At 44.2% G+C, this 20,634-nt stretch overlaps 1 protein-coding gene across 2 annotated transcripts in view; it reads right to left on the reverse strand.

The window, feature by feature from the left end:
* hipk2 (homeodomain interacting protein kinase 2) overlaps positions 1 to 20,634 on the reverse strand; it is a 76,961-nt gene that overhangs the window by 10,727 nt on the left and 45,600 nt on the right. Inside the window, exons 3-10 of one of the 2 annotated variants that reach the window (XM_086163258.1) lie at positions 16,835 to 16,958; positions 16,205 to 16,324; positions 14,365 to 14,451; positions 7,795 to 7,979; positions 7,546 to 7,708; positions 5,005 to 5,134; positions 4,317 to 4,438; positions 46 to 176 (exon numbers count right to left, since the gene is read on the reverse strand). In XM_086163258.1, the coding sequence (XP_086019384.1) occupies positions 46 to 176; positions 4,317 to 4,438; positions 5,005 to 5,134; positions 7,546 to 7,708; positions 7,795 to 7,979; positions 14,365 to 14,451; positions 16,205 to 16,324; positions 16,835 to 16,958 (1,062 nt within the window). Of the gene's footprint in view, positions 1 to 45; positions 177 to 4,316; positions 4,439 to 5,004; positions 5,219 to 7,545; positions 7,709 to 7,794; positions 7,980 to 14,364; positions 14,452 to 16,204; positions 16,325 to 16,834; positions 16,959 to 20,634 lie in introns of both variants that reach the window. The other variant, XM_086163257.1, reaches the window with a different exon arrangement.

Genomic DNA, 20,634 nt, shown 5'->3' on the forward strand with positions numbered 1-20,634 from the left:
TCAGTGAAGGTTGAGGAGTCGCGGATAGGAGCCGTCGCTGCTCACCTCCAGCTGGTGAGGGGCTGCGTGCTGCTCATGGAGTCGGGGATGACTGTGGCGTGCTGGACCGAGGTGTGAGTGAGCTGCTGCCAGGCCGGCGGCAGCAGAATCTGTTGGGTGCCGCTAGGCCAGGCCTGCTGTGGAAGCAGAAGACAGAGGGGTGAGGATATAGAGATTCAAAAAAGAACTACGGCTTCGCTCAAGTTGCGATGTCGCATCTTTCAGCGAGTATAATAATATGAACAAAGGGAACTTGTTGAACTGGGATGATTTAGTAGCAGCGAATGGGAAAAAGCTCACAACAGCTGGTTAAAAGTAGCTGCTGGGGGACGGGTGGGGGTATGGAAACCAACTCTGCACGAGCCTCATGGAGACATCCACCGACAAAAGAGATAAGACCAGGACTAATAAAGACATACAGCGTCTCCTTTCTTCTGTGCTCGTGTGTTTTGGTGAGTGCGTGTCTGTTTGACTTGAGATAATCAAGCTCTGTGCTAATTAAATTCGCGGGGCCGATTCACGACGCTGAAAGACTCTACTTTGTATTTCCGAAGCAGAACCAGAGGAGTATCCGGCATAATGTGCCCCATGATGTGCCAGGATGAGTATTTGTGTGTGTGCGTCTTTGTCTGTGCATGCCTGCATGCAAGTTTGTGCGTAACCTTAACAGTTTATTGCGGTTCTATTGATTAGTGCTGTAATGTCAGGGGTAATGAATTGTTCCTTTAATACCATTTGCGCCTCTATTTTGCAGCAACATCAGTATGTGCTGCGGCACACACTTGATTTAAACGGAAGGAAAAGGAGATGGAAGACACGAGGTGCCACTCAAAATGCAAAGCAGCTATACGGCATCTTCATTTTTAATTTTTTTTCCAACCTTTTACATATTTAAGGTGCTCTGCTCAAGTTCAGTTGCTTTGTCTGCGTCAAGTTTCACGTCCCAACCGGCCTAAGTGGTCAAGATGCCTTGTGTGTGTGTGTGTGTGTGTGTGTGCGTGTGTGTGTGTGTGTGTGTGTGTGGGGGGGGGGGGGGGGGGGGGGGGCATCTGCAGGCCAGCGAGACGTCTTCCCCCCTCATGCCCATGAGTGACATGTCTAATGGAACATTCTAGGGCAAGAGATATGCTTTACAACCAAGACCACGTCCGGGGCCTTTTATCAACATGCCATTTTGACACTCTAATACATACATCCATCTCCTCCTCCTCCTCCTCCTGCTTGCTCTATCTTCATTCCTGGCACTCTATGTGCTTCACTCTCTAGGCATCTGTGTTGTGTAACCGGCTTGTCTGCCCTGAAATGGTAACCCAGTTAAGAGGCAGTTTTCTTTCTTCTCGCACAGTCCCACCGTAACTATGAGGAGCCCAGCACCTCCCAGCTTGGCCTACACTCCCCGGGTGAAAACCCTTTGTCACCTCAGTGCTTTGAGAGCCGAAGCTCTCACTCGCCAATTGTTTCCACATTTTCTGCATTCCTGCTCCAGATAAAGGTCGTGCCGGTTTCCCCTGCCTCCTGGTGTGGAACCTCCTTCATCCACCCCCCACCCCCCCCAACCCCTTTGCACACCCAGGGAGCTTGGGGCATAACTTGTCTGGGTCTGAGGTGGGCAAAGCGTGCACGGTGCAACAATAAGATAGCAAGTGGGTAAAGACATACAAGTGATGGGAAAGCTACCACCGGCTAGCCATGCATGTGAGACCTCCAGCAGCAAAGTGTTAAATAGTGGGACGCACACAAGCACGCAGCTACAGGTAAAAACTTTTCTTTTTCAGGACTATTTACTGCCCTGATGCTTGAGCTGCCCCAGATCAGGTTAGGCACCAAGTTAGGCAGTGTGTGTGTGTGTACCTATGTGTACGTTTTTGTCTTAAAAAAAAAAAAAAAAAAAAAAAACTTACCCCAGCTTACTGTTCTGTATATTCCCTGTGCATCTTGTATTTGCAAGTGTTATTTGCACTGCTTATGTCCTCTATTGTAAGTCGCTTTGGATAAAAGCGTCTGCCAAATGTAATGTAATGTAATGTAAAGCTACAAGGTGCATGAACTCACTCCGTTCACGTCAGCTCTTTGCTAGCTCTTGAACATGAACAGTGGGGAGAACAAGTATTTGATACACTGCTGATTTTTCAGGTTTTTCCACTTGCAAAGCATATAGTCTGTAATTTCTATCATAGGTACTCTTCAACTGTGAGTGACAGAATCTAAAACAAAAATCCAGAAAAACACATTGCATGATTTTCAAGTCATTAATTTGCATTTTATTGCATAACATAAGTATTTGATGACCTACCAACCAGTAAGAATCGCGGCTCTCATAGACCTATTAGTTCTTCTTTAAGAAGCCCTCCTGTTTTCCACTCATTACCTGTATTAACTGCACCAGTTTGAATTCCTTACCTGTATAAAAGACACCTGTCCACACACTCAATAAAACAAACTCCAACCTGTCTACAATGGCCAAGAGCAGAGAACTGTGTAAGGACATCAGGGATAAAATCTTAGACCTGCTTGGACAGCTTGGTGAGAAGGCAACTACTTATGGCACAATTATTAGAAAATGGAAGAAGTTCAAGATGACGGTCAATCTCCCTCGGTCTGGGGCTCCACGCAAGATCTTGCCCCAAGATCTGGGGCAACAATGATCATGAGAAAGTTGAGGGATCAGCCCAGAACTACACGGCCGGACCTGGTCAGTGACCTGAAGAGAACTGGGACCACAGTCTCAAAGAAAACCAGTAACATACTACGTCGTCATGGATTAAAATCCTGCAGCGCACGCTAGGTCTCCCTGCTCAAGCCAGCACATGTCCAGGCCCGTCTGAAGTTTAGGAGGAATAGAAGAAGGTCATGTGGTCTGATAAGAAAAAAATAGAGCTTTCTGGTCTGAACTCCACTCGCCATGTTTGGGGGAAGGAGAAGGATGAGTGCAACACCATGCCAACCGTGAAGCATGGAGGTGGGAAACACAGCCAGGGCAACTAAGGAGCGGCTCAATAAGAAGCATCTCAAGGTCCTGGAGAGGCCTAGCAAGTCTCCAGACCTGAAGTCAATAGAAAATCTTTGGAGGGAGCTGAAAATCCATATTGCTCCGCGACTGCCCTGAAATCTGAAGGATCTGGAGAAGATCTTTATGGATGTACCGCAGTGTGCGCAAACCTGGTCAGGAACTACAAGAAAAATCTGATCTCTGTAACTGCCAACAGAAATTTCTAAACCAAATACTTATTTCTGTTTTTCTGATGTATCAAATACTTATGTCACGCAATGAAAAGCAAATTACTTAATTAAAAATCATACAATGTGTTTTTCTGGATTTTTGTTTCAGATTCTGTCACTCACAGTTGAACTTTGCCTATGATAAAAATTACAGACTTCTACATGCTTTGCAAGTGGGAAAAGCTGAAAAATTAGCAGTGTAACAAACACTTGTTCTCCCCACTGTGCGTGGTTGGGGGTTGCAGTGTTAGGCTATTTCTGAACTCTGCACTTTGTGCACGATTCAGTACAATTTTCCAAGTTTTTTAAAATCATTTTCTAATAGTTCCATCAAATTTCCACTGATTGTTCCATTGAATCTCTGGATCTTCTGTTCCTTCACGGCCCCATTCAAGCTTCCCCCCGATTGTGACCTAGTAGGATCCTCCGAGACCTGTAATTGGGAGCGGCTGATTTGGAAGCAGCCCTGGAGCTAATCACCATTTGGTATCTGACAGATTAACTCACCATAGAAACACAGGCATGCTCACGCACATACACACATAGAGTGTTGCCGCCCGCCTGCCTGCCTGCCTGCCTACTGCATGATTAACTGGAGATAAGGGAGCACTTTAAACTCTCTGGATTCACGGGGATATTTAAAGCCCTCATGGAAATTTCCATAGGGAAAGAGCTTGGGCTGCAATGGAAGTGGTTCTGTGTGTGCAGGGTGATGCACAGTCACTCTCTGTTGCTTCCCAAAACTGTACATTAGCAGCTACCACTCGAGCTACGCGCCACGAGCTTCAGCAAGGGCCGGCACTGTGTGAAAAGCTGCTGCCTTTGTGCACATCAGACCGTGGAAGCCTCAGCCTCCAGAGCGCCGGGCAGCAGGGAATGCAAGTGAGAAGGAAGGGGTGAGAGACCGGGAGAGCTGTACTGAAGCGCTTAACCTGAATGCACACGGGAGGGAAAAAAAAAAAAAGCCTGAACACTTACGAGTGACTCTATAGCCTTCATCGATAGAGTGTGCGCTTCAGTGTGAGCTTATTTAGAATTTAAAACTATTGTCTCTTAACCTGTGTGAGGAGGCCAGGTTGAATCTGCAGAGGCTGGGCACCGGGGGCTTGTGTCACTATGGGAACAGCATTCTCCATCCGCACGGAGTAACTGGTGTGCTTGGATGGGGACGCCTGCAGCCCTGTGCACACATTTAGGACAGGAATACAGAATATGAACATGTAAGTAATCGGAGCATGTGATATGCATGCCAATTTATCAGTATTCAACACGTCAAAGCCATTCTGCTCTAAATAGAGCATCCTCCTAAAAAGCATTTGAAAAACAAAAACTCAACGGGAACTAGTCAACTGAACAGTATTTTCTATCAGCAATTGTGCAGATACACTGACTCGGCAAATAAGATAGAGCCTCGGTGTGTTTTGTTGGGTAATCATTTTCTTTTTGTATGAGTAATTGCCTTATCAAGATCATGATCATGGGGCGGCTGTTTATCTGGTGTAATTCACACGGCCTGTGGGGTGCTCGGCTGAGCTGAAAAAAGAACTTTCTGTACGCTTGTGGAGAAAAAAAAACACAAAAACTGGTGGGCGGCACGCATGGTCGCAAATAAACACTGGCCAGAGCCTTAGAATTAGTGCCGTCCTTAATCTTCTTAGGGTCATCTTATTTATTTCCTCCATGATGACTACAGATCTCATCCTATCCATTTGTGCTAATGCAATCTGACCACTAAGACACTCTCACCTTGGAAACCGGGAGGACAGACGATGAGTGCCTGCTGGAAGGGATCAGGCCGGGCAGCACAGAGCTGAGGAGCCCCCGGCTGCAGGGGCATGCTCCTTTGGGCCACAGCTGCCATGGAGGCAGCGGAGGGCTGGTAGAGTGCAGATTTGTAGTTTAGTACGGAGACATCAGGACTTGCAAAGGAAAGGGTGGCATTGTTGGTGGAGGAAGGAGCCTATAGGAATGATGGGAATGATGGGGATAATGGGGGACTGTGTCAAGCAAGGAGTGGGAAAAAAAAAAAAAAATCGCACCAAAAACGACAAACATGGGCAAAACGTAATACGTAAATGAAATGAAAACCCACGTGCAGATGCCACGCTACTACGAATGGGATTCGGAGTAGGACATCCATCACTGGCAGACTTAAAATATGCAAACTGTTGATTTGATTAATTGCAGGGGGAAAATGAAAGAGATGCCATCAATGCTACTAGTCGAGGAACCATCAATGAGCTAAATCCCACGAGATGCGTTTTAAATGAAATTCGAATTTGCGGCGTTTACATTGTTTACTGACCAGTCCCCTCTGCTACATAATGGAGTTGACATTTTTGCAGGATGTTTTAGTTTAAGCGTGGGATTCCCGAGGACATCATTACAATGTGAGTACAAATTAAAAGGTTACAGCTTGATTATGTGCTAACACACTAAAAAGTCAAAATATGGATCTGACATTTACTGTCACAGCCTTCCTGATGCGACCTCCCTGTCAATAAACCCATGAGTATTTTTTCATCATCCACAGTGATTTTTAACAACGCGAGCTTTGGCAACTCCATTATGTCCGACCATTAATAAGAAATGTGTAATTTTGAGGCTGCCTGGGAACCGCCAAAATGCAAACAAGTGCGTCCTCGCCTTGTAAGTAGCGTTTCCTTCAAGAGATGTTTTCTAATTGCAGTCCTTTCATTAAGCTCTGCACGGAGGCCGCTGGGAATACAGAGGTTTCATTTATCATTTGTCCTCTTAAGTGTGTTCAGAGGGCGCCAAAGAAGGGGGACGTGATCAATACCGCGCCATGGCATTCATCATAAACAAGTATGGACACAGCGAAATACTAGCTGGAGATACATTTCAGCTCTCACAAATGAACGGGCCGCTGAATAAATCACTAACTTAAGTTTGTCAATGTGCCCCGCGAGCCGTACTCAGAGGAGACCGTGACGAGGGTGCGTTAATCCGTTTAAATCGTGGCGAGATTGGGTTCTCGTTGCACACTACTCCATAAAGAACTCCGTTGACAAAACAGATCCGTGTGGGACAGCAGAAAGCCAAAACTAGGGGCGATAAGGACAACCTTGTAACCTGGTGATTGCTGATTCCGACCCGAGCCAAGAGGCAGCGCTTTCAAATTTGCCCCAGCCCTGCGGGGGGGAAACGGCCGCAAGGCGCAACAAGCCCTCAACCCAGGAAACGGGAGAAAAGAGGAGACGACAGCAAAGGTAGTTGCGAATGAAGGGGAAAAGAAAAAGTGGACCTGGTTAAGGGGTTCTTAAGGCGCCTGAAAGCCCCAGAATGCAAGATAAGCAGGAAGTGGGGCTTTGTTATGTGTGTAATCAGCACTTTGTGACAATCCCGAAGGCAGACAATCCCGAAAAGCAAGTGCACAGATATAAATGCACTGACGAATGGCAGGACTGTGCACGGAGGAGGCGGGAGCAGACAGGAATGAAAAAAGACCAGTCAAAACTAACTACTGTTGGAGTAAAAGACATTAGAATTTCCATTTCCCATGACATGGCTTCATCTATCATTCTACATGTGTTGCAGTATCTCACGGGCCGTATATAGATATATGTTAATATTCACATTAGTGACTTAGCAGCTGTGAACTAGTTCACGATTAATCCGCTGGGATCCTGCGGCCTAGTCAGGCAGCAGCCCCTCTTTGACCTTATTTCAGATGCAAAAACGAATAAATTGAAAAATGTAGTATCTGCAGTTTAAACTTTTCAAGCCAAGGCTTCGGCAGAGCAACAAGTCAGACGGCTGAAATGCCGAGGAGATATTACGTTAATATATCTTTTTAAGTCTGATTAAGAAAACCTCCCCTTCATTTTCTCCAATTTGGATCGTAAACGGGCTGACGTCGAGACTCGTTCTCGGTCCGGAGTTACCTCGCAGGCTGAGGCTTTCATGCAACAGGCGGGTCACCACGCTCCACTGTTTACACAACTGGAGTCACTAGCGGTGAACAGTACGGAAAAACAAAATAGCTACACCCGTTGGCCTGCACAGGTATACTTTTTTTCACAAAAAATAATGATCACAAGTCAGAGGGAAACTGATAAAGAAGCAGAGAATGCCCGGCTTGGGTGTCAAAGTAAATCTAATACTGGTAATGAACCCACATCCTGTCCAAATGGTATTTTTTTTCAAACAGAATACAATCTTTGTAGCACCGATACGTCCCGATCCCTCGTAAGCATTAGGCAGAAATGTATGATCATGGCATCACGGTAAACCCAGTCCCGCCTGATGGTCACTGGAGAGGCATACCTGGCTGTGCACAGTGTTAAGCTGGTTGTTGAAGGTCATGGTGAGGTTGGTGGAGGTGCTGGGAGCCACGTGGGTGATAAAGGGTGTTTTGCTCTGATTGACCGTGTCGTACATGTTTACCCGGCGCTTGCAGATCTCCATATTTTGGAAGCATGACTTCACGCTACGACAAAGAAGAAAGGGTAATTTTGTCAGCGCCTCCATGACTCCGACTGACTTTGCAAACAATAAGCGGAGGCGTGTTCATACTGTGTGCTGTGCGGGAAATCGAGGAGATGTGACATGGTAACGAAGGGGTGGTTGAGCGTTTCGATAGGGGTGATCCTCTTGTCCGCGTCGATGGTCAGCATCTTTGTCAGCAGGTCGATGAACTCCCGCCGGTCCGCCTTCTCCGCCAGCATGTCGCTTCCCTCCAGATCTGATGTCATGTTCACCTGAAACAAACACGCGTTAGACACGTATTAGCCGGCTGATTGAGTCCTCCAGGTCTGCAGGAGGGAGCAGGGATCCTGCAGGGGGTTGGGGGAAAAATGCCTCCCACACTTTTTTCCCATATGGAGATCTATTAATATCTACAAAACTCCAATCAATTACGACACGTGTCACAGAACACAGCGATAACCTTGCACCTCGGTGGCATTATAAACATTTGCACTGGCATTCATAGCAGACCTTGAAATACCTCTCGGCGCCCTCGCAGAGATTTTAATCTATTCCTGAGATGTGAAAACAAACAAAAAACAAGAACGTAAGAAGTGCCGCCACTAGCGAAAATTTCCTCTACAAAGGACACCATTTTATGAGCGAAAAAAAAAAACAACTAATATGACACGACTTAACCTAAATATGCTCAGAGGCAAGTCTGGCATGCCGCTTCGGAGCATCATGCTGCTTCATCTGTTTAAAAACCCTGATGGCTTAGGTTGTGGATGAATCCCGGGGAGAGCGTGACATTCCTGATCTAAAGTAAAGCTACAACGTGAGCACAAATTGATTTTGTTATCAGTTTGGGGTGGGTGGGGAGAGGGGGGGGGGTCCCACAGATCGTGATCCCTCTGGTCTGGGAATGAGCGGGTTTTCAGGAACAGTGAGGACAGACACAAGGACAATGGCAAGAGACGGCAGGCTTGTTTATCGTGCCGCCCATTCAGAGGCGGCAGGTCTGTTTTTCATAAAGACACAGCGCTTATCTGCAGGCCTGCTCCAGGGGCTATCAGATGCGCTGCCAGTCAACCACACAAATATGGTTCCGTTCCTTTCCTCCATGCAGGTTATTTGCGGCTCTGTGACCATCCCTCTCTGCTTGCCATTTGAGCGGGCTGCGATAGAAGGAATAAACTGCAGAATAAGGTGAGAAGTAATCAAGCTGGCCTCTGCTGGAGGAAAAGGTCGGCTTTGGGGAATGCAGACACTTGAGATGTGTGTCCTGCGCCGTCGGCGGCGGACTGAAGTGTGTGAGAGTAATCACGTCACATAAAACAAAGAATATCAGTTTTAGTATTGAATCTCAAAATTAATGAGACGATGTTTTTTTTTTCTTAAATGAAAAAACACATTTATTGAACCACTAATGATAAACAATATATCAATATATCAAAGACTTTAGGTTTAAGAAAACAATCACTTTTCAATTTCAAAAATATTTCCAGTGATCAGTCATATTCTGATAATCATTATTATCATTATTATTACTATCATTATCATCAGCACTATTATTTATTTTATCTATTTGTTACTTTAGCGTTGTAATCTCTTTATCAGTCATACAATGTTCCCTATTTTGGCAGATAAGAAATATGATAAAAAAAAAGTGTTTTTTTTGGCTGTTGTGATGCAAAGCAATAATGGGATTTCTTTCATGAACCACCGACCAAAGTAATTACTTTTCTAAGACAGGGCATTTAATCCATGATTGTGTTTCTGAATGACTGTTAGAGGATTTTCAAAGTCATGATGATAGCATCCATTAAAAAAAAAGGAATAGATGTAACTGAAAACAGAAAAACTTTTAAAAGTTCATTTTTAGAGGTGGTTTATTGCTAATCTTAATACATTCTTACAAATATCCTAACAGTTAAGGTAATATCAATGTACCAGTACATGTTACCAGCCAGCATTTGAAAAAGTTTCCACTAGGATATCTTAAATATAGATATTTCTAACAATGGCAAATTACCACATATTAAAAGGAAATGGTTTGATGATGTGAAGAAGCTAAGGCATAGACACGGAGCCACATCTATGTCAGGAGGGGCTCTGACATGCTACCGTGGCGTGCAGGCTGGGATGGCAGATGTCAAGCACGGGGGATAGATTGGGCTGCACCACATGGGAGCATGTGTCTCTATTACATATATCAGTAGAACATGACATGTGGGTCATGCAGATGATTATATTATTTGTATTTATCTTTTATCATTTGAGCTATCATTATTTTCATGATGATATTGTTATTTACGTTCTAGGTAACAATAGCATTAGTCATGTAATTACAGCTTTACTATATATTTAACTTGACATGTGTCATGTAAAATTATAAGTGAGCAACGAGGCAGGAAAAAGGGCAAACCCCATGAAGGATTTGAGGCTGCTCTCAATGATGGCTTTGCCAGTAGGTGTTCATTATCAGGATTCCTTTTGACAAGGGTTAGCGCTTAATGTTTGATTTAAAAGTGTAAAAGCAAAAAAAAAAAAAAAAAAAATGGTTCAGTTGAGTTCTGATTCATTCATTGTGATGAAGGACTGGGCCAAAGACTCGGTGAATGGTGGATGTTTCTGCCTGAACTGAAGAGCCAGGGTGATGGTTAGCCTGATAGGGGAAACATTATGGGTCCATCAGGACATCAGGTAGACAAAGACTACATGCGGTTACCACTGAGGGCGGAGTGTCTAGCCTGGAGACGTGAAGGCTTTGGATTTTTTTGGCAGCATTAGGGGATTGGGATGATGGTGGATTCTTTTTAAGGCACTGAGGGATTTAACACCGCGGTACCGAGGTACTGAAAATGCCAGTGAATGCAGGGGCCGATTGATCGTCTAAGTAAGGCAAAAGGGAGAGCCGGTCTGGCCCTGCCAGTTTCCTTTTATTCCGACATATGAACCTGCCTCACCTCAGCCTCTGAGATGGAAACGGAAGGCGTGAAGAGGGACGGGAGGGAGGGGATAAGTGGAGAAACTGTGCATAAAAATCATTGAGCCTCTCTCGGAGACAGGGATCCTCATCTGGCGGAGAAGACAAGCCCCCCTTTTTGTAGTTCCAGATTGCTTTGGGGCTGTGCTTTGGATTTTTTTTTTTTGAGCCAGTGTGTTCAGAACAACCCCTCATAGCCTTTATGGCATCTGTGGACCGTACTTTGCAAATGCAGAATTTAGTTTTATCAGTTTAATTTTTTGTTAGCATCTTGTGATGAGGAGCAGCGCCACATGTTCAGACTTTTAAAACAACGCACAAGCAAAACTGAGGCTAATGTTTTACAGCAAACATCCAGTATTTTCTCTTCTTTATTTTGGTATACCTGCTGACGTACAAGATTCCCAGAAGTATTATTGGCTGGTCTGCGAGTGCTCTGTCAACTGTCGATATTTGCTACGCTAGTTCCCAGGCAGTAGCTTTGGCATTAGCTTGCGGTGTGATGGAAACAACAGTGTGCAAAAAAAAATAGTCAGATTCCCTCTGGGAAGCAAAAAAGGGGGACACGCTCTTCAGATTGGGAGCAGGAGTGATGCACTTTGCTGTAAAGTTGATTTCAGAAATAGTTTGCTCATCTGTTTTCGGGAGTGGACGGTCAAATCATATAGTCAAGTCTCTGTCAGGTAGATGCCAGAGGGTTCCTTGTTATTTCACTAAGTTTGATTCTGAAATGGGAATTTGTAATGTTATTCCTGAGCGATCCGACTTTGGAAAAAAGCAAAAGCCATCAAGGCTGGGTGACAGGGCCGCTTATTGACCCAGGTGATGGATTCTACCTGTACAATCTCTTACAGTATAAAATATTGACTTTATGTGCAGCAGTTGGCCCGCATGTATGACCCCAGTTGTTAGTTAGAAGGTCCTCGGCAATGTAAAGATGATGTAAGGAAAAATCATCTCAGTGTTTTCTCCTGGTTGCTTGACAGATCCAGGCTTTTGCTTTGATGAAGGCGTGCCGAGTTCATGCTGAGGCCGTTTGAATAACACAATCTCAGAGCTGGTACCTGGCTGAGGCACTAATGGCAGTCGTGTAAAGCACTGTATCATTAAATATGCATGCACGTGTATTCATTATTACATAATCACTCATTCATTCATTCGTTCATTCATTCTCAATGCCACTCATCTGGCACGCCAGGTCATGGAGAGGTTGCTGGAGCCAATTCTAACTGACATTGAGTGAGAGGTGGTCTGCTACTGGTCAGCTGTCGATGACAGGACCACATATAGGGAACTAACGTTCAACCTCTTCACACCCATGGAGGATTTAGTTATCTAGTAGTAGTTACTGTATTGCAAATGAGATAGATTGATTGAGGTCTACATTGTACAACTAAGAAATAAGAAAACAGCATTTGCAACAGTAACAAAATGACAACAGTAATAAATAGCATTGATTAGTATTGATTAATACAAGTATTAGTATTGATAATTAATATTGATGAACAAGTATAAATGTTCAGAATTATAGTTATTATATCATTATTACGTTATATAATAATTCTTACATTAACATTGTTATTATTACTTTTGTCTGTGTGATTGCTTTCCTATTTTCCTATTTTTTTTGCCTCATTGCCCGTCCTTTGTAATTATTTTCCCATTTCATCTTTTTCACTACTTTCTCACTTCTCTGCACCTTCTACAAAAAACACACACAAAACCAGACGGGTGAATCCCATACCACAACCTGTTTTGTTTATGTCTGTTTTTTTGTTTTTTTTTTTGTTGTCGTCGGTCTGATTTGTGCAAATCTTGTTTCCGTGACGTGACTTCATGTTGATCATCTGTATTAGATTGCTTACATTAAAGAAACACTGTAAGCCAGCTTGATGACAGAGAGATCAGGGAAAGACGACCTTATCCCAAGTCTGCTCTCTATGCCGTGATGTCACCCCAATTCGTGGCAAAGATAACGTAAGATAACGTAAGATTGCAGTCCACGGTGAATTTCCCGGCAGTTCGGGCGTTCCTCCGTCAACATTAGGATCACTGGTGTGATTCTGCATTTGCCGTTCATTGGTGTCTGATTTACTTAAATTAGATATACTTGTGACTAAAGCCTACTCACATTTCCTGCGACAGCGAGGAGGTTCATTATCTCTTGCTGGCACCCAGCCCTCTGTCTTTCAGGGCCTTCAGCTATATCATCCATTATACAAGCAGAGGCAGATGTCCACAGTACCATCTTGTTTATACGGGCGGATAGCGAGAGGGGGCAATGGAGGCTGTTTTCTCCCCACATTACGCCTGCTGTATCTCCTTTGTGTTTCATAGTAAGCTGAATTTGGCTGCAACCATGAGATGACGGGACTTAAAGTAAAGTGCTTGAAGCAAAGGAGACAGAGATGACCCAGGGGATATCACACCAGTGTAGCTAGGTTTCATTAGGTGTGTATGTGTGTGTGTGTGTGTGTTGTGATCGTATGTGTGCGTGCGTGTAAACCAGGTTAGTGTAAATCCAACAAGCCTGGGGAGTGATACTATCTGCTACTAGCCGGTAGCATGTTATTCCAGACAGGCCCAAGAGCAGCCCTGGGTGCTACTGGACAACTGTAATTGTCTCCATCGTTTCAGTAGCTGTATTTGTTGACTATCCACGCGGACAGTGCAGCTGCTGCTTGCACGTCCAGACGGTCATGTTCCAGAGGAAATAATTATGTTCCAAGGAAATAATTCACCTGCTAAGTCATTATGTGAGCCAGGATCCAGCATTGTGAGGACAGAGAGTACTGCGGGTGATGCAAAGGGCCTGAGAAAAACAAAAGCTGTAATTTTCCATCCGCTCCGCCGTATCTGCCAGCTGAAGCGGGAGCAAACAAAAAAAAAAAAAAAAAAAGCCATACGCGCTATCGTCCCGCTGTCAGGCATGTGGAATCAAAATGTCATGGCTACGTGTGAACTTTCCCACCAACCAGAGACGAAGTCACGCGGGGAAGTCATATCATATGAACATACGCGCAGTTTCTACATAGGTACGAATCACTTCCTGGTGCTGCATATACAGATTGGAAAAGATAACACAGGGTGACTAAAAAGGGGAAGGAAGGGGTAGACAACACAGTGCAGGTCCCTCTATGGAATACTGGCAGGACTGAACCTTCCTTAGTGTTTACATTAGTAACAGAAAAGCTGGGAGACTTCAGTTATTTTGCATTCATGCCCTCAAGGTGCTTATAAGTGCTACAGATGTACAAAGTGTAAACACAGCCTCAACAGACACTTAAATAAGGAAAAAAAAAAAAAAAAGCAAACATAGCACGGATCAAATACATTAAGCGGTCTCCCTGCACGTTCAGCTAGAAACGGCTGCCTCTTGGTCATTAGTTGCAGTTAAGCGGTATGAAGAGCAGAGACGAGGCCGGATTCATTGAACAGCTGGTTTCATTTCGACTGGATATCAGGCCTTGGCAGTGAAAATATTTTAAAGGATTTCAAATATTTGGTAGATAATTCTTAAGCCGCAATGGATCAAACTGTGCCGGGGTCTCGATTAGCCACCGAGCCTCAAATGCGAGCCGGGCATATATGAACGCCGGAAAAAAAACAAGAGGGAAAGAAATGAATACGTCTATGATCCGGCTGTGTGAAAGGAAGCGTCGAGCTCTGCTATACTGAAGCAGAAATACCTGGGCCATGTCATCCAAGCAGTTGAAGATGTACTTGCGAGCCTCCTTGGATTTGATCCCCGTTTCACCTTCGTGGTCCTCCGGAGTCTGTGGGAGACATAAAACAGATGTTCCTCTCAGATCCCATCACACTTCCCTTCTGGAAACACACTATTTACATTTGACTCATTACGGCCCCTTGTTGATGTGCAGCAGGACTCGACTTGCCCCCTGAGCGACCCCTGGGTAGCACACGTCCAACAGCCAAAAGACACGGCGCTGCATGCGGAGGCACAAGCTACATTGTATTGGATGGTATATTGAGAATGTGCTGCACTAAATACAAATTCAAATACAAATTTGACCCCAAAAGTACCCAACCACTCCCTGTATTGTCATGCCCTTTTGTGACTTGCTTTAGCTTTTCTCTTTTTCCACGCACCTTGAAAGCATCTCAGTCGCACATGGGTGCACATACTGCGCACGTGTACCATAGTCATGCAAAGTAACCTATTTCGATGAACACGAATTTGATTGTGACATATAAGTGCGACCGGCTGACAGCAACTGTTGAATAGGAGGCTTATTTTTAACATTGCAGTATTTGCAGGTACAAACTGAATTACGGTCCCGTTTCATTTTTCCGGGCCAGTAAAAGCTGTATCAAAATAAATAAAGAACCGCATCGCACTTTTCAAGAGCAAACTATTTCAGTGACATTGTCCAACGTGGATGTTAGCCAAACAACCGCTTGCCTGTTACTATCGCGCTAAATATGTAATCATGTTAAAATAAGTTAAATCAATTGTATGATAATAGAAAGACAAAAATTAATTTCAAGCCCGCTTTGCTTACGAGCCAACGTGGCTCACATTAGAGCTAATTGTGGAAATAGCTGGGGTGATTATTTTTAATAACGGCTTCATTTAAATTCATTTAAACCTAAACAGAGGCCCTCTGTGGTCGACTCTTGTTTCCTGATCACGCTTAAAATACTCACAGTTACTGCTGTTCCACAGTTCAGATACCTCCAACTACTCCTGGACAGACTATTTCATTTTTATTTTTGATTTTTATTTCGGGATCGATGACAATGACGCCACTGGACATTCAGAGGAGACACAGGCACGACCTTCTGGAGAAAAACTCCCGAATGAATGCATGACAATTTAATTACGGTAACCGAAGCAACACAGCTGCTGCAGCTACATTGAAACACATGGCGAGGCCAAATGAAAGCGAAGCGATCGCTCTTTCAGACTGCCTTTTCCAACTTGTCTGTGTGTCTCTCAAGAGAGGAAATGGCGGTCGGGCTGACTTGACACTCGATTTTCCGCAGGCGCTCCAACAGACAGGAGTTACTGCGTCGGTAGCGTAAAGCTAAACGATCACCCGATATGCTTTGTTCAGATTCCCCAACATTGTCATAAACAACTGGTTTTCCTGAACGGGAAACTTTCGACCCGACAGGTGCCACAGGCCCAGCCTCGATGGAAAGACGGATTGTCGACAACGCCGTGTTGCTCAGCTGCAAGCAAACCGCAGGTCACGGTAAAAACATCACTGCATCATTCAGACTTTGACCCGTATTTTATCTTTGTAGGTAAATTACGGTAAAAAGAATGGAGAAGTCCTCCTCATCGGTCGACTTGTGTTGGGAGACATCAAGAGTAGTTGCTCTGCTATTTTCCAAATCTACTCACACTCTCGTTTTGACTCTTAAAGCCCGCTAAGGGCTATCAATACCCCAAAGGGATTCTGGAACATGAAATACAACCTCTTGTGTGAGAATAATTTCTCGAGTTGTCATATTTGTGACGGCTGCACGAATTTGCGCAGGCGTCAATGTCACTCGGACTACCTTGAGTCTCCAAAGAGGGTAGGTGGAGTCGGGGTCTCTGTTAAAGAACCTGGTGGTCTTCGTCCCCGCGCTCAACAGATACTCCGCCGGCAGGCCCTGCGTCTGTGAAATGTATCGGATCTGAAGAAACAGAAAACGAAACTTTAAGGGGTGGACGAGGAAACCGAACGCATTGGCATCTCGTATGAGCCTGGGAAATTAAAAAACCCTCGGCTAAGTTCTCGGTGTCGGGGAAGAAAAACGGGCGAACTTATTCATTGATGGAGCACAAGTTTCTCGGGGTTTCCCTACAGAGACTCTTCTGACTGATGGTGAGAGGGGAACTAAGCAATGTCTTGCTCTGGAGCACAGGGCCTTCACTAATTGGACAAGTGGCTCTGTGGCATCTGTTCAGATAAACTAAGGGGCTGTGCAAGAATCATCAGGGGCTGTCATGAGGATTGGGGAAGCATCCAACCTACTGTAGCACATTTGCAAAGAGAGAGAGAGAGAGAAAGAGAGAGCGCACATGCAGACTCACAAACGTTGCAGATACTTATCAACATAAGACAGGCCTGCGTTCTTTTCCAACTAGTCAAAAAACACAGGTGCCAGATTGCAAAAAGTCAGCCGACAGTCTCTGTGTTCTACCTGGTCGTATTCCGAGGCTCCGGGGTAAAGAGGCCAGCCCAGGAAGAGCTCGGCTATCACACAGCCCAGGGACCACATGTCTATTGCTTCGCAGAACGGCAGACCCAGGATGATCTCAGGAGCCCTGCGGAGAGAGAGGATGCCATGATACACCATGCGAAGCCAAAACAAAAAACAACAGGTGAGGGTCTGCACTGTCACTTTTTCCAGTGTGGTAACTGCTTCACTCCTTATCGTCCCTCCCTTTATTTGCAAAAATGTTCTAGGGAAAGTGAGAGACTTCACGTCGCATTACATATGAGCTCATGATGAACCACCTAGCGCAGAAAACACGACTGAGTTGGATGCTCTTTATAGATATGTGTAATAATCAAAAAGGAAATGTAGTTCCGTGATAAAACAAATGCATTTTTTCTTCCATACAAAAAAAAAAAACAGAGGGGATATGACAAAAAACCTGGATTGATTTTACTCTGTGGAGATGTATTGTCAATTAGGGTAACTATCACCTGTCACTGAACGGTCACAATACAGAGGAAGTAGACAGGGGAATGGGTGAAAACAATCAAACAACAAACATAAATTGAAATAAAAATAAATACATAGAATAAATAAATAATCAAATGCCTATACAATTAAATAAATAAATATAAGGTATATTCATGGAAGACATCATAATCCCAACAATAAAAGAAGATATATTTTCCTATAAATGCGAAATGAGTTTCACTAACAAACAGAAGTCTGTGGGAGCTGATTCTGTAAGACGACAATAAAGAAGAAATACTATTGCAAGAACATGAGCAGCGTTAACGATATAACATATCATATTACATAACATTTTATTGTATATTATATATTCTACAAGTCTTGAATGACAAACAGAGAGCTCAAGCTCTTGCACCGCTGGGGGGGCTTCGCAAATCAAAAAACATGCAAAGGCAGTGAATTTGTCCAACCAAATTCAAGATGTTCCAGCCCCTAATGGGGTAAGAATTTTTCCGACAAAAGATCGACGGCAAGGCTCATAATTAAACGTTGCCTCCTGAATTCTACGGAACAACAAACAGCTGTTGTCGTCAACTTCTATTTCACAGCAGAAAAGCAGGAATGGCCTTTCTATCGAAGATTGTAGGGTTTCAAATCTGACCTTTGTTAGTTTGTATTCTAATGGAGTTCTCGACGCTCATTGCCGTAACCCCGGCAACGATACTGACGCTTCGCCACAAGATTTAGGCGGGCTTCGGGGGAGATAGGGGTGGGGTTGGGGGGGATTTGGGTTGGCCTTGGACCTGCTGGAACTGAAGGTAGCACAGAAAAAGAGAATGTGTTGAAAACATTTGGGTTTGGAGGAGGGGGGGGGGTCTGAGGGCACTATAGGAATTTACAAGTCTGCAGGGGGGATCGAGGGGTGACTGGTCCATGGCCAGCAGCAAGAGTTTGATAGAGAATAAACGAACATGCTTCACATACTTAAAGGCAAATTTCAAACTACTCCCCCTTGCCTCCCATTCACCGCTAGCTGACAGTTGGCAAACTGAAAAAGGCTTCGGCCATTCATTGTGAATGAAACGCGGCTAATAGGCAGCGGCAGAGATATACTTTGCGGGACGGACTACATAGGAAGGAGACGTGCTGAGATAGAACAAGCTGGAAAGATGCAGAAGAGGGCATTGAGCAGTGGCGTACGGTCAGGTGAGCTAAGCCTCAGCTGTCTTCATGAAATATAAAAAAAAAGATGATAACATAGTATACATTTTTATATTTGTCTGCTGATATGTGTAACAAGTGTATTTTCCCTATGATTCCAATCATTTTTAACCCTTCAAATCGCTGAATTTGCGCCTTTCCTGGTCAAATCCAGCGCAGAAATCCAGTGTGATAGGCCTAAACCAAGCCTCACATCTGAATATGCATCCTTAACAAACTAGGCTGCATGACACATGCTCATTTGTGTTTCTCGGCATGTCACCAATATAATGATTGTAAAAGGAATTATTATATTATTATAAACACCATGACCCTCTAAAGACTGTGTAATGGCTTCAGTGTAAGAGTGTGACAGATTTATTCTCGCCGATCAGGCGATAAACTGCAGAGAAGTCATGAAGTGAGGCAGCCAGCACTCTGCTGCGCCTGAAGGGGGCGTAAGTGAGCTGGCAGGTGTTTGTTGCTGCTGTCCTCCTATTAGCAATATAGGATGAAATAAATTAGATAAATAAAACAAAATAAGGGGGACCTTCACAATAAAGTAACAGAGCTTTTTTCGTGGAGAAGGTTGGGTGCATGGACTTGGAAATGGACAATACTACAATAAATCTACAATCTCACTTCTTCACTTCACTTCACCCATTCACATATCATGCCCTATCTCTCTGATACTTGTTTTTCCCAGCTCGCACACAACCTGTCTATTTTTGCTTATCTATTTTATTCATCGCTATTTATTTTTGTCACTCTATTTATATTGTTGTTCAGTTCTGGTTGTGTATTTTTCACCCTCACTGTTCCTTGACGTTGCCCATTGTTATCCCTGATGTTGTTGATGATGTTGTCGTTGCGCATTAATATGCTGTCTATATTTCCGTGGAAACATTTTTTTTTGTCTTGTTATCTTCTGTCTTCTGCCTAATATAAATATTTATATTTATATTCACATTATTTTCCTTTTTTGACATTATAACTGTTGCGCTGCCGTGACAAAGGAATCCCCCTATGGGAGATTAATAAAGTTTATCTGATCTCATCTTATCTTATCTTATCTTACAAATAAAGATAAGACCACAAATGTTTTTCAGTTTTAATCAGTTTTATAAAAAAAAAAAAAAAAAAATGAACCGACAGCTGGACAACACTCAACCTACAGTCGTCCCATGTGTGCATGCAGAGACACCTTCACATACAACGATCCAAGATAGTGAGATGTGGAAGATTCCTTGATGATCGGTCATGTTAATTTACATGTTAATATGTACATAGAACACCTATTACAGATATACGAATAAAAATGTGATGAAATAGTGTTTTTGTAATGGCATAACACTGTTTATTCCATAGGAAAAACGGCTTGTGTAATTATCTGACATTCCAACTCCAGCTTTGCAGCCAACACCGATCATCTTCACATGATATTAAAAGGAAAGTGCAAGAGGTGAGCACACGTGCACACCCGTTGCAGTGTCACCTTGATGCCAATGAAAGGTAGCTTTTATGCCGGGCCGACAAAGCCGTCTTTCATGAGGGAGCGATAAGTGCTTTAGCTTTGGCGAAATATTTCTGCGCACGTGAAGCCGCGTATCGTGGCTCCGCTGACTTTGTGTACGCGATGGTGAGATTTGCAGTGTTAATGTTATGCTTGGATCCGTCGAGGCCTGAACCTTTCCTAGTTACGCTCTAATTCCCTACTCAGGCTGCTCTCAGGGCGGGCCCGCCTTCAGCCGTTCTCGCCGACGGCTTGACAATATCGACAAAAGACAAAGAGAGACGACGCGCGGGAGGAGGGAGAGATGAGTGACGTTGTTGCTCGTGATATTAAACCACGTATGCAAAATCGAACGTCTGCTTATTGCACGCAAAACCCTCCACAGCTGCTGCTGATGCAGGCCTTTCACTGGCGGTGATTAACAGCTCATGCACATACTGTTGTGCACAAACTCATGCTCTCCCAACCCCCCCAGCTCCCATCCAAACATTAGGGGAAGCAGAAATTGACGATTAAAATGACTGATCACTGGAGTTGAGGAGCCTTATCACGTGGGATAGCACGGTAAGACCGCACACACTCAGGTACGAACCAATCA

This window comes from Fistularia commersonii, chromosome 17 (genome assembly GCF_037954325.1).
Source record: "Fistularia commersonii isolate RoL2024-O1a breed Wild chromosome 17, RoL_Fcom_v1.0, whole genome shotgun sequence".
NCBI lineage: Eukaryota > Metazoa > Chordata > Actinopteri > Syngnathiformes > Fistulariidae > Fistularia > Fistularia commersonii.